The 14,279-nt window shown below is 42.1% G+C and overlaps 1 protein-coding gene across 1 annotated transcript in view; it reads left to right on the plus strand.

Annotated features, from left to right (window-relative positions):
• The first annotated feature begins 334 nt into the window (after positions 1-334).
• PARM1 (prostate androgen-regulated mucin-like protein 1) overlaps positions 335-14,279 on the plus strand; it is a 116,873-nt gene continuing 102,928 nt past the window's right edge. The window contains exon 1 of the mRNA XM_030190651.1: positions 335-571. Coding sequence (XP_030046511.1) covers positions 526-571 — 46 coding nt within the window. The 5' untranslated portion in view covers positions 335-525. The remainder of the gene's footprint in view (positions 572-14,279) is intronic.

Consider the following 14,279-nt stretch of genomic DNA (forward strand, 5'->3'; position numbering starts at 1 on the left):
ATGTCATCAATACACAAAATGTGTATAAAAAAAGATATATGTTTAACTGTTTAAGGGTGATTTAGGAAACTAGTTGTCCCCCTAGAAAAAAAAAAGTCTTTTGGGAAACAGAGATACTCGGGATATTACGGTAAACGAAGACCATGCAGAAGGCAGTATCGTTGAGATGAGGCTGCTGCTGCGCCACTGTGCGAGAGAGATAGTGCCCACCCGCTATGCCGGAAGGAGCCGCTGCGCACACGCCGCGCCGCTCCAGTAGCCAGCGCGCTACCAGAGCTGGGGGGAGGAGCCAGAGGGGCAGCCCCGCCCACCTCCCGCGGTTAGGAGGTGCTGCTGCCTGCCCGGTGCGGCTCTGATCGTTGAGAAGGGTCATGGAGAGCAGATCCACGTTGTGGAGGAGAAAGAGGAAAAACTGCAGCAGTAGGCGGTGACCAGCCGAGCCTGTCCCGGAATCGCACAGCTCCGAGTGGGAGCCCCACCATACCTCCCTTTCCACCTGTAGCAGCTGTCAGGCCCGGCGGTACCATGCTGGCCCCCGTCCTCTTCATCTCTCTTCTGGTGCTGCTGCCAGGTACTTGGGTTTGTTGTCAGCTCTGGCATCGGGGCCGCACGTGATGCAGGTGCAGCAGCAGCGGCGGCGACGTGGGGGTGGGCAGCGGAAAGTGAAGGATGCCTCCCATGCTGGGCATCGAAACGTTTACCTTATGTGGAGCTTTTTAAGGGTCATTCATCATTTGTAAGATTTATTATTTTTTTAGCAATAACTTTTATTTTTTGATTAAGGAAAATATTTTTTGATTAAGGAAAAGTGGATAAATGTGTCTTTTGGGAAACGTCGAAAAGTTTTTCCTAAATTGTGCTTCGTTATCGTTGGGCAACTTGATGGTAGGGAGCGAAAAGCTGAAAGTATCAAGTGAATAACTGGGATGCGGGGAGGTGCAGGGCAGCTGTGCGGGTGATGAAACCTTTTTACCCGGTAGTGCTGTCCACTATCCACCACGGCTGTAGCTGCGCCTTCACTCGACTTGAACTAGCTCCGCTCAGGCGGGTGGGGGCAGCCTAGTAGAAATCCGCTCTTGGGCTTTGCACCCTGTTGTCTTTCCAGTGGAAGATCAAGCACTAGTTCTTTTACTGTCTCAACCGAATTTTACTGTTTCCAGATTTTGGACATACCCTGTTTATTTTAGCGGGGAACTCTAAGCCCTTACAATTTGAAATCAGCAACGCTTTTAAGTCAGGTCTTCAAGGTTTCAAGGAGATTTTACTCCTCCCCTCACCCCCAAGCCGTATATATCCTGTGTGTACAAGATCAAGAAAACATTTTGCTGGCTCACAAGATAGGCATCATGCTTAAAGATGAATAATTTGGTACAGCCTGTATGCGGTTCTAATAACCCACGATAGGTCTGACAGCTAGTTTTAACCTAGATGTTGGTTAAGTGGGCCGTGGCGTAATAAACTGGGCTGCAGACAACTTAACATGACAGATGAAACTTAAGTAGGTTGTAGCCACAGGCACTTCAGAGAGCAAGCAGAGGTTGGGTTGTTTGCTTCTCAGTCCTTAAGTATTGCACGCCGTACTTATCTAGTGTGAAACGTTTTAGGTGATGCATGTCAGTATAAAGTCAGTTCTTGGATTCCTTTCCTTTTTTTTTTTATTTTGCATGTGGTTTTTAAAAAAAATTTCTTTGGAAGGTAGAATGAGGATACTTTATTAGGATTTATTTCCCTCCTTTTTGAAGGAATTCACTCAAGCCGGTGTACAGCAAGAATAAGTCAAACATAAGCAATAGACAAAGCAGTAAAAATATTCAAACTGTACGTATTTTTCTGTATTGTGCGTGTGTTTTTCCAATAGGCATATAGTTGATGTTAGGGTGTTTCACAGGTCTAGTTAAAAACATAAGACATTCTGCATTTTTTTTGCCTTGCCCCATCTTTGTTGAATGCTTTGCCACTGCACATGTGCTTGTAGTCATCCTACCCTAAATTTCGTTCAGCCCTTAAAATATATCTTTTCCAAAACACGTTTAGTGATGCTATTGTAGTCAGTGGTGGGACGGTTAGGGTCCATTGACCAACTTCTGGGTAGAAAAAAAATTCCTTTTTTTTTCAGTGTATGAGAGTGATTTGCTTCTTTTCTATTACATGGCATTCCTTTCTGAATTTTAGCTTTATTGTTTTTTTTTTTATTGTATATTGTAAACCACCCTGTCATGCCTACAGGAAGGGAGGTATAGCAAATCGAAATAAACAATAAAAAATCAACACATTTTTAATGAGTTTTAAAGTGGAAATAACCTTGAGGTTTTAGAAGTCAGTCAGGTCAGATGACCTGTGACTTCATGTGACTCAGTTTTGTCTCCCAAATGATGCATGGGTACCAGTATAAGATGATGAAATTTTGGGCTGACCCATGGTACAAGCCCAGCATTCCGTTTCTGATCATCTATGCAGGTCACAAGTATTCAGCAGGAACCCAAGGAGTAGATCCATTCTTTGTTGCTCATGAAAGGTAGTCTTCCCAAGCTTCCATGGCAGGCCCCGGCCCTACCATTCAGTGATGACTCTTTTGCATATGGCCATGCTTTTCAGCTCCTACTGATTTATAGTTGAGGCCCCACAGTCTGTACATAGTCCTGCTTCCTTTTGCATCCCACACAGGCCACCTCTGCTTCATGGCTATAATGATTTATGGACTTTTTCTCCAGGAACTTGTCTAAATCCTTCTTGCACTCATCTGTGTGAACTGCCTTGACTAGTCCTTCCAGCACCAAATTCCACAGATAACATGTATGTTGAGTGAAAAAAATGCCTTCTCTGATTTTGTTTTAAACATGCTGCCTATTAAGGGATGTTGCATTAAGCTAGCACTATTTTGAACAGTAAACAACTATCCTTATTTCATTTATCCCACCCACTCGTGATTTTATAAATTCTCTCTCTCTAGCTATCTCGTTTCAGACTGAAGGGCCCTGAGCTAGTTAGCTTTTTTTCTTTCCATGGGGAAACTGTTGCATATCCTTTTATCATGTTGGTTGCTCTGCTCTGTATTTTTTTTTTCTAGTTGTGTGTATATCTTTCTTGTAATGGGGCAACCAGAACAGCTCATTACTCGAGATAATAACTTGGAACTGAGGATACCCTTTGAGGTGGGGTTACAAGGCACGTGAGTTGTTGAGGCCAAAGGTGTGATTGTACAGTGGGGGTCAATACAGAGACATTATACTATCTGTGTTTATTCTCCTTTCATTTCTGAATAATTCTGTTGGCATTTTTTTTTTTTTTTTTTGCCCTGTGCTGTACACTGACGAGGATTTCAACACACTGCCCATAATAAAGTATCAGAGTGGTATAGAATCTTTCTAAAACAGGCAAACTTTAAATACACAGTTTCAAAACATAGAAGAGGGAAGTATTTACAATTCCAACATCACCCAACCATCTGCTTTCTGTAAATAGCCTGATCTTTACTGAGTTCAAAAAAGTATTAAAGATCAGGCTATTTACAGAAACAGATGATGTTGGGATTGTAAATAGTTCTCTCATTATGTGAATTATAACTTTTACCTATTGTGTCTTCTGTCTTTTGAATCTGTATGTGTGCCCTGTTTTAAAAGAATTCTATACCATTTTGATACTTTTGTTATGGGCAGTGTAGCTAATTACACACTCTTGAAAAAAAAGTAGTAATGCAGATGTTTGGCTGCCTTTCCAGTTGTTTCACCAACATTACTCACTTTTTAAGGTTAATAGTAAAGTTTTTAACAATTAAAAAATAGAGCCCTGTTTACTAAGCTATGCTAAGGGCATTCTAGTGTTTTTCGCTCGTGCTAAACTCTAAAGACACCCAAACAAATCTATGGGGGGTCTTAAGCGTTTAGAGTGCGCTAATCTTAGGTGCACCCTAAAAACACTAACGCATCTTAGTAAACAGGGCCCAAAGTGACTTTCTTTCCTAACTTGAATAGGCAACACATTCCCCATTGCAGGAACTACACAGAAAAAAATAAAAACTTCTCATAACATCATGTCTGATCTTAGTTACAGACAGTGTTGTATCTAAGTAAATGTAATTAGTTGCTGTAATTAAAGTAAGGGGCCCTTTTACTAAAGGGTTGCCGCTTGCCCAACACGGCCGCCAGCGGTAATTCCGCCTCAAGCGCATGCCATTTTCGGTGCTACAGAAATTCTGTAATTTCTAGTGCGGTGGCAATTGGACAGAGCCATGCGCTACCCGCTTACCACCAGGTTACTGCAGGAGCCCTTACCGCCACCTCAGTGGGTGATGGTAAGTGCTCCCCCCACCCTCCGCATGGCCATGTCTTTTAGGGGCTTTTTACCTGCGCGTGGCAAAAATGGCTCCTCCTGCTACTGCAGGGCCCTATTTATCGCAGCTTGGTAAAAGGACCCCTAAAAGTTTTTTGTTACTTTTACTTGTAAAGAAGTACAGGATAATATTTGTTGCTTTTACTTTTACCAAAGTAATACTATCACCAATTTTTACTACTTTAACTCAGTTACATTTGATGCTTGCAGTTTAAAGTTAAAAAGTAAGCGGAAGCAAGACGTAAATGTTGATCCCTTAGTAAACCAGATGAAACAGCAAAACTGGGAACACAATTTTGCTATTGCAAACCTCGTCTTGCAAACAGTAGATCATCTCATCTTAAATTCCGTAGTTCAGTAAATATAGTGTATGAGAACATAGAGTTGCCTGTGTTAGTTGAATTGGTTACTGGTCTCTAGCAAAATAGAACCGTGGTGAGTTGGGCCACTTTGAAACGGTGATGAAGTCGATGAATTAGCACTAATTCTAATGCAGATGATACTGATGGCGATGATAGGGGTCAATTTAGTTTTACTAATAGCAAAGTGGATTGAATTGTAGAGCAATAAAGTTGTTGGGATAAAAATGTTAAAAATAAGCTGCATTCATTGTAGTTCCAGTACATTTACTTTTTACTCAAAAATATTATATTAGGCAATAACAGTTTTACTTTCACTTAAGTAAAAATTTTAATGTGTTCACTGTACTTTTTAATTAAGTATTAAAATGTAAATTTATTTTACTTAAGTACTTTGAACTACACTGGTTACAGAAGGCAGCAGAAGTAGTTTGTCATAGCTGAATCTCTGAACCCTTGTGGGAATACAAAGAATCAACATAAACTAATAATGAGGCAATCCAGTATAATAAGTCTGAAATGTCAAAACTAGGATTTTAAATTTGATTCGGGGAGAGGGGGTGGCAATTTCTCCAGATGGATTAGCTTTGCACATACCATGGCTATGATGAGAAGCAAATGATTTTTTTTTCTTTTCACTAAGCAACAGTGTGACATGATCAAATTGCCTTGTACTGTGTAGAAGTTATTAAGGGGGGAAAAGTTTAGTAACTGATTAAGTCCTTCAGTTAGATAAAGATAATTATATGGTCAAACAAATACTCTGATCGTTCTGACCTCTCAGCATGTGATCTGTCTACTTTTGGCGGCCCGTGGGCTCCTTTTAGACGTGTGTGAGTATTTAAAAATGAAGTGGAGGCGTGGCCTAGTGGTTAGGGTGGTGGACTTTGGTCCTGAGGAACTGAGTTTGATTCCTGGCACAGGCAGCTCCTTGTGACTCTGGGCAAGTCACTTAACCCTCCATTGCCCCATGTAGCCGCATTGAACCTGCCATGAGTGGGAAAGCGCGGGGTACAAATGTAACAAAACAAAAAAAAAAAAGTTAGATAATTCACTCTTTAAAAACTCTTAAACTTGAAAACATTTGTAAGAAATGGAAGACATTTGAAACCATGCAAAACAGAAGCCACAGATCACTGCAAATGACCTGAAAAGTAGTTGTCCACAATACACAATGATGATTTGCATGGAAAAATTGGCAGAAGGAAATCTTTACTAGGACCTCATAGTAACTCATATAAAGTATGCAAAAGAAACTTGATAAGCCTGAAACTTCTTGAAACAAAGTGCATTGGACTAGTGAAACAGAAATTGAACTGTTTAGCCACATCTGAACAAGATACACTTGGAGGAAAAAGCAGAAAGCATCTTGGAAGGAAAGAACCATAGTGGTGGATCTGTTACACTTTCGGGCTTATTTTCGAAAGAGAAGGATGTCCATCTTTCGACATAAAGCGGAAGATGGACGTCCTCACAGAAATGTCCAAATTAATATAATCGAAAGCCAATTTTGGACGTCCCCAACTGCACTCCGTCGCAGGGAAGGCCAAAGTTCATGGGGGCATGTCGGAGGCGTAGTGAAGGCGGGGCTTGGGTGTGCCTAACACTTGGACGTCCACCCATAATCGAAAAAAACAAGGACATCCTTGACTACCATTTGGACTTTTTCACCCGCACCTGTTTTTTTCACGACTAAGGCACAAAAAGGTGCCCGAAATGACCAGATGACCACCAGTGGTCACCAACCCCCTCCCACCCTCAAAAAACATCTTTCAAAATATTTTGTGCCAGCCTCAGATGTCATACTCAAGTCCATCACAGCAGTATGCAGGTCCCTGGAGCAGTTTTAGTGGGTGCAGTGCACTTCAGACAGGCGGACCTAGGCCCATACCCCCTCTACCTGTTACATTTGTGGAGGAAACAGTGAGCCTTCCAAAACCCACTGTAACCACATCTAGGTGTCCCCCTTAACCCGTAAGGGCTATTGTAGTGGTGTACAGTTGGGGGTAGTGGGTTTTAGGGGGCTCAGCGCAAACGGAAAGGGAGCTATGTTCCTGGGAGCAATTTATGAAGTCCACTGCAGTGCCCCTAGGGTGCCCGGTTGGCGTCCTGGCATGTCAGGGGAACCAGTGCACTACAAACGCTGGCTCCTCCCACGATCAAATGGCTTGCATTTGGTCATTTCTGAGATGGATGTCCTTGTGTTTCCATTATCACTGAAAATCAGAAACGACCAAGTCTAGGGACGACCAAATTTAAGGATTTGGATGTCCCTGACAGTATTTTCGAAATGAAAGATAAACGTCCATCTTGTTTCGAAAATACAGGTTTCCCCGCCCCTGGATCAGGATATTTTACGAGGATGTCCAAATCAAAACTTGGACGTCCCTTTTGAAATGCCCTTCCACGTGGCAACCAGTGGTACGGGAAATATCGTGTGGGTGGAAGGAAGAATGGATTCAGCTAATTATCTACATATCCTATAAGCTAATGTTCCACAATCAGTGAAGAAATTGAAGCTGAAAAGAGGTTGGATATTTCAGAAAGACAATTTTCCTTAAAATACCTCAAAATATGAACTACTTACAAGAAAGAGATGAAATTTAGGAATGGACTTTTCATCGTCTCGAGACTTGAATATTATTGAAATTCTGTGGGGAAATCGCAAACATGCAGTGCATGCAACGAGACCTCTGAGCTTCAGTTTTTTTGCAAGGAAGAATAGGACAAAATTCCATAAGCAAGAATAGAAAGACCTTGAACTAGTTCACAAAACATTTGGAAGCTGTTAATTTGGCTGATGGAGGTTTTATAAAGTGGCTGAAAGGGAGCTGAATTTTACACTTGCCGTATCTAGTGTTTTTCTTATTTGGATCTGTACATGTAAACAAATAAACCCTTTGCACTACTTCCCCCCCCAATACAAAATTAGAAACTCTTCATTAAAATGTGTAGAAATATGCTTTGTTAAATTTTGAACAGAAGCTGACACAACCTCTGCATGATGCACTTAGGGATTCATTGAAGCATAAATTTGATCAGAGGCCCCTAAACATTTTGTACACATCTACAGTATATTGCATTATTACTTCCAACATAATTTGTACTGGTGTCACAGAATCTCTTTTGGTTGTCCTCCTTCCACCAGGTCTCTAACATGCCTGTTATGTCTGTGATTTCATTTAGTACCATATACTCAATTTCTCCAGTTGTATTTCTCAGATTTATGGAATATGCATACACACAATTCAAAGTATGTTTTATCTGTATTCACAACCCGTCTTACCAGTTACCCACTTCTTTAAAAATCTAAAGCCCTCGTGCATTGGGATTCTGTAGCTCAAACTGCCTTTGGAGTGCCTTTAGGTGGCGCATTAGTCAGGCAAGGTTCTCCAAAAATGCAAAACAGAGATCTGTGAATGAATATTTGATACTGATATTGAAAACTCTTTTTAAATGGTTATTAAGAGGGGTTTTTATATGTGGTTTCCAAGGGAAAGGGTGACCATGTCATGTTTCGCTGTTTGTCCTTAGCAGCATGCCACACTGCTATGCTATAATTCCCGTTCATGGATCCCATATTTAATTGGAGAGTCCTTGGTCTTTAGAATAAATAAATAAAAGGGGGAGGGCGGGGTGTGTATGTGTGGATTCTCCCCGAATCATATCAGAGTGGCAGAAATACTGTATGGCCTTCCAGTGAGCAAATAAATTACAGGGATACGAGACAGCCTACCTGAAAAGAATAGCTTTGCATGAAAAATATACCATCAAAAAATTAATGAGGAGTGAGGCACAAAAATCAAAACTTAAACAAAATCACCTCACTTAAACCTACTGAAAATAATAATATCCAAAAACGAGGGGAAAAAGCCTCAGAGTAACAGTGGAGCACTTACATGTGCTTCCCAGATTCAGTTATGGGCAGCAAAAACCTCCATAAAAGGTCAACGATACAATGTGCAGTGTATATCGATATAATGAAACTGAACATGTGCTTGAAAAGGAATTCACTGACATCTTAAAAAAAAAACAGCCACAGCCCTGAAGGGTACACCTTTAAGATCTTTAGGAGGAGGTTCTCTTTGGCATAGTGCAAGCGTAGAGATGCTGCGGTATTTTGAAAAATAATCTATTTGGAAGACCACCCCTAGAGCAAAGGTTCTTAAAACCTGGTCTTGGAGACATTCCAGTCAGTCACGTTTTCAGGCTGTCTATAATGAATATTAATGACATTTGCATGCAGTGGAGGCATTGCATGCAAATCTCTTGTGAACATTCATTGTAGGTATCCTGAAAATCTGGCTGGCTGGGATACCTCTCTAGCACCAGATTTGGGAGCCACTGCCCTAGAGAAATCCACAAAAGAAAACCACAGAGGTGGATGAATATAAAGTAACTCTAACCTTTTATTGGGAGAAGAAGATGAAGAGAAGAAGTTTTTTTTTTTTTCTTCCCGGTAGAGCCCATTTTAGCACTTAGAAATTCACAGGTCCCCCGGATTCCTCCCAAAGTGCAGTATTAGCTGCCTGGCCCCTGTTCTTTGGAACGTAATTAAATCTCAGTCAACACATAGATCCATCTCTTTTCGAGCTTAAAGTAGTGCTCAAGGCTTGGTTCTTTCCAGAAGCCTTTTCCTCTTTTGTAAACTCAACAGTCCCATGTCCCCTTCTCCAGTTGTTCCTGATAACTTCCTTTTTTAACCTTTTGTATTCACAGTTTAGTGTACTTTGTCTCAAACCTATTATTGTGCACCAGTCTTTGACGTTGTTATTGTGCTCTCAAGTTTGTTTGTTTTTTTGTCTGCTTTCTCTGCACAAACATTCTTACTTATAATTGCCAGAGACATCATGGTGATTTATGACAGTTTGACGAATGTACAAATAAATGAAAATAAAACAGCAGACCTCCCCTCCCTAATTCATCCCCCCCCCCTTCCTGCTTATGCAAACCATGAAGACAGCACGGGGGCCCTTTGTATTACATTGAGCTTACAGCCCCTAATACTGTGCACAGGTTTCCAGCCCAACAGGAAGACCCCGCAGGAGGAGGTGGCAGAGCCTATCAAAATTCTTATCACTACTGGGCATGGGTTTCAGGGTGTCCAGTGAGAAGGGGAGCAACCAGGAGTGTAGCAACCAAGAAATGCGCCCGGTGTGGCATGCCCCCATGTGCTCCTGCCCTGCCCACGGCATAACAGCCAAGCAAAGGAGACCAATGGACAGGGTGCAATTTGGTGCCCTCACCTCCCTTTGCAGCCTTTGGGGCAACATATAGCTAGCTGCAGCCTTGTTTTTGTGATCCTAGTCACTTTTCTTTTATGTTTCAAATTTTAAGTGGCAGAAGTAGTGAATGTTTTTAATTTTGTCTTTTTCCATCGATGAAGGGAGTGAAGTTTAAATTCGCTCTTGAAAGGTTCTTTGATTATGGTGCAGTTAGTGTTCAGCCCTTTCACTGGCTGTTATAGACTGCAGCTTAAACCAGAGTATAGAGCATCACTACGAAGACTCAGAACTCTTGAATTAAAATCTTATTTAATTCAAATGAAGGAAAATGACTTAGTTAGATATGCTGGAAAAGAGTCTCTGCCTTGCAGAACTGGGAGCCTGTTCTCTATCAGCTCCCTCTGTATACAGGAAGAACTGGGAGATCTCGACACCAAGCTGCGAAAGTAGATGCTTTAAATACATTGAAGCTGGTAAAGTGGTTAGCTTAGCAGGGTTTAAAAAGGGTCTGGACAGCTTCCTAAAGGAAAAATCCATAGACCATTATTAAATTGACTTGGGAAAAATCCACTACTTATTTCTGGAATAAGCAGCGTAAAATGTATTGAGCTTTTTGGGGATCTTGTCAGGTATTTGTGACCTGGATTGGCTACTGTTGGAAACAGGATGCTGGGCTTGATGGACCTTTGGTCTGTCCCAGTGTGGCAATACTTATGTAAAACTTGGTGAAATTACAGTAGCTTGAAGGGGAGCATGCAACAAGGTACAGCAAGTTAGCTTACTGTTTTTAGAGAAAGTATGCATGCAGACACAGGGACGAGGGCCAGCCAATAGGAAAACTTCCATAAGGCATATGGAACAGGGACATGTGCTCAGGAAGAGCCTATTACAGAGCACTGCAGGAAGACTAAGATTTGTAGTCCAAAGGCACTTCCTGCCTTTCTTAAGGGCACAAGCACTGTAAACTGTTACAGACAATGCAATCTGATACACAATGTCCAACATATACTATAAACAGCAGGCAACCTGCCTGTATGCAAATAGGGGCAGAACAGTTAGTATTTGGAATACTTTACATTTGAATGTTCATCTAAAGTTTGACTTCTATGGAATTTAGAAAGAAGATGAAAACACTTTTTTTTGTACTAAGGGACAGTGACAGAGTTTGGGAATGAGTGGGATGGACACAAAGGATCCTTAGAAAGAGGATAGTATCAAAACAAAGCTTAACATATCAAGAGCTATGAGTTAATTTATAATGGGCAGGAGCTGTGCTTAGATGACAGCTCTAGCAGTGAGGAAGTGAGACCAACGCCAGACAGACTTCTACAGTCTGTGTCCCATATATGGCAAGACAGATCAAGACGGGATGGAGGGGGCTTTGACAGAAACTCCAGTAGTTGGGATTAGGGCCATTGTCCGGCAGACTTTTATGGTCTGAGCCCTGAAAATGACAAGGCTGGAACAGGATCGTGTATATGTGGTTTATATTTATTTATTTATTTATTTGTTAAATTTGTATCCCACATTTTCCCACCTATTTGCAGGCTCAATGTGGCTTACATAGTACCATAAAGGCAATCGCCAATTACAAAGTGATACAGTGGTACACTCATATCATATGCTGTGAGTTCAGATGCTCTATTTCTCACTGGAGGAGAGGAAGACATCTTAAAATGGAATTTAGCGAGTAAAATGTTAATACTGTTGGATTGTTGGTTCAATCATGCATAATTTATGTGGCTTTTGTGCAGACTGGATGGATCATGCAGGTCTTTATTTGCTGACATTTTTATTATGTATATTTTTATATACGTTATTTCATTTAAGATTGTTCCAGCTTATTCCAAAAGGCGTACCCCAAGGATCCAGCATACGTCCCTACATCCTGCAACACAGGAAATTAATGGACCATTTTGGACACTCTTTCCCTTCCCTTCTTTTTCCCTGTATATCCTGTTCTTTTGATGCTTCCTGATCACTACACTATATTGTATTTGTATATTTACCAGATTGGCGATTGCCTCTACGGCAGGGGCGTATCTGCGTGGGGCCTCAGGGGCCTGGGCCCCCGCAGATTTTGCCCTGGCCCCCCCTACCGCCATCAACCCTCCCCCGCTGCCGTTCTTACTTTTGCTGGCGGGGGACCCCAACCCCCGCCAGCCGAGGTCTGCTTCCACCTGCCGCTGCCTTCAAAACTTCTTCTTCAGCCGGCGGGGGACCCCAAACCCCCGCCAGCCGCCCCGCGCTGTTTAAAATTCATCTTCGGCCTCCGTGGCCGTGCTGCTGGGATAGGCGGCGCTGTTGAAATCCACTTCGGAGTCTGACGTCGCAGCACGTACAACGTACAACGACGTCAGACTCCGAAGTGGATTTCAACAGCGCCGCCTATCCCAGCAGCACGGCCACGGAGGCCGAAGATGAATTTTAAACAGCGCGGGGCGGCTGGCGGGGGTTTGGGGTCCCCCGCCGGCTGAAGAAGAAGTTTTGAAGGCAGCGGCAGGTGGAAGCAGACCTCGGCTGGCGGGGGTTGGGGTCCCCCGCCAGCAAAAGTAAGAACGGCAGCGGGGGAGGGTTGGCGGCGGGAGGGGGGTGGAGAGACTAAGTTATTGGTGGCGGTGGGGGCTCGGCGGCGGCGGCGGGGGGGGCGGGGGGGGGGGCGCTAAAATGTGCCCCCTCCCTCTGGCTCTGGCCCCCCCTACCGCCGGAGTCCAGATACGCCCCTGCTCTACGGTTTGATGTAAGCCACATTGAGCCTGCAAATAGGTGGGAAAATGTGGGGTACAAATGTGATAAATAAAATAAATGATGGTGTTACCCACTTTGAACCTGATTGATTAGGGATTTGGCGGGATACAAATCCTTTACATAACATAGCATAACTTGCTATGTGATCCTATTTGGGTTCCCTGCCTATAGTTTGAGAACCACTGCTGTAGGGGATGCAACTGCTATATCCAGGTGAATCTGTGATTTATAAAGAGAGGGAGCTTAAGGGTCAAGAGAGAAATGCTAATTATTAACAGTCTGCCCATTAGTTGTTGCAGAAATAGTAAAGTTTTTTTTTTTTGAGCAAAAGACCACTGGGTTGCATTATGTGTTTTCTAGATAATTCTGATCTGTAGTTATTGCAGACTCTTGAATTTGTGTGACGGAAGAGTAGAAATGCATATAGGAAGGGTTTTGGAGCTTAGTGGCAAGTATTGAGGAGTTTGGTCAAATTAGTTAATGAGAGCTTCTGTGTTCTTACGTATTGCTTGGACCCTGTGCCACCCTGGATAATAAGACTGGGGAGAAACTATTCTCAAGTCGTGTGTGTGTTTATGCATCATTGGCCTCTGGTGCATTTTCCCCTGATTGCGTAAATAATTCTATTGTTTTAACAGTCCCAAAGAAGGAAAATTTAGATCCTGTGGCCCTGCGCAACTGTAGGCCAATTTTAAATCTTCCCTTTAATGGGAAGCTTAGGAAAACAATTATGGTATTCTAACTAAACTCGTAACTGGAGGATAATAATGGCTTTCACTAGCATCAGAGCAGACAGCATTAGTGTCCCTGGTTAATGATCTGCTAAAAAAACAAAATGTGGAGAGTGGATCCGATTGTGGAGTGGTGGCATGGATGTTTTCTTTGGCCTTTGACATGGTGGTTCATGTCCTCTTACTAGATCAACTTAGGGGGATTGGTATCGCTGGTTCAGTTAGGTTTCTTTTTGTGCAGAAGTTCTTAGAAAATTTAGGTGAGCTTTGGTTATTGAGATATGGAGTACTACTAGGCTTGATTATTCCCCCCTCCCCTTTGTTTTTTTTTAAAATAAGTTTTCAAAACATAATTCACAAGTAGGATACTTGCTATAGTAACACAGATGCATAATAAAAACATGTTAATTAGGTAACAAATCCTTTGTAAACATCTTCCTCAGACCACAACTTGTGGGGGTAGTGGAGAAAGTAAAGAGATACAAAGAAAAATAGAAAAATATGACTTAAAGGAGTAATACAGCTTAGCCTGAACTTTTACTTTAAACCATCTCCCCTTCAAATTTCTCTATTCTTAATTAGGTTGTGTAGATCCTTTTCAAGATCTTCAAGTCTATGAAAGAACTCAGTTGCTCCAGCACAAAAAAGACGTACTTGATTTTTAAATACTTAATAATACAAGGATAGGCCAAAAGAAACAAAGCACCTAATGACATAAAGTGTATTTTATATATTTTCAAAAAAAAACATCTGATGGAACACAATCTGGGTGTTTGGATGTGTCAGCAGTTCTGGAGGCATCATTCTCGGAGGACTCTGAGAGACATACTCTTTGTTTGATTTGTTTTTGAGCAAGATTTAAATTCTGTGTTGCAGCTTTTGCAATT

The sequence above is a fragment of the Microcaecilia unicolor genome, chromosome 2 (assembly GCF_901765095.1).
Source record: "Microcaecilia unicolor chromosome 2, aMicUni1.1, whole genome shotgun sequence".
Classification (NCBI taxonomy): Eukaryota; Metazoa; Chordata; class Amphibia; order Gymnophiona; family Siphonopidae; genus Microcaecilia; species Microcaecilia unicolor.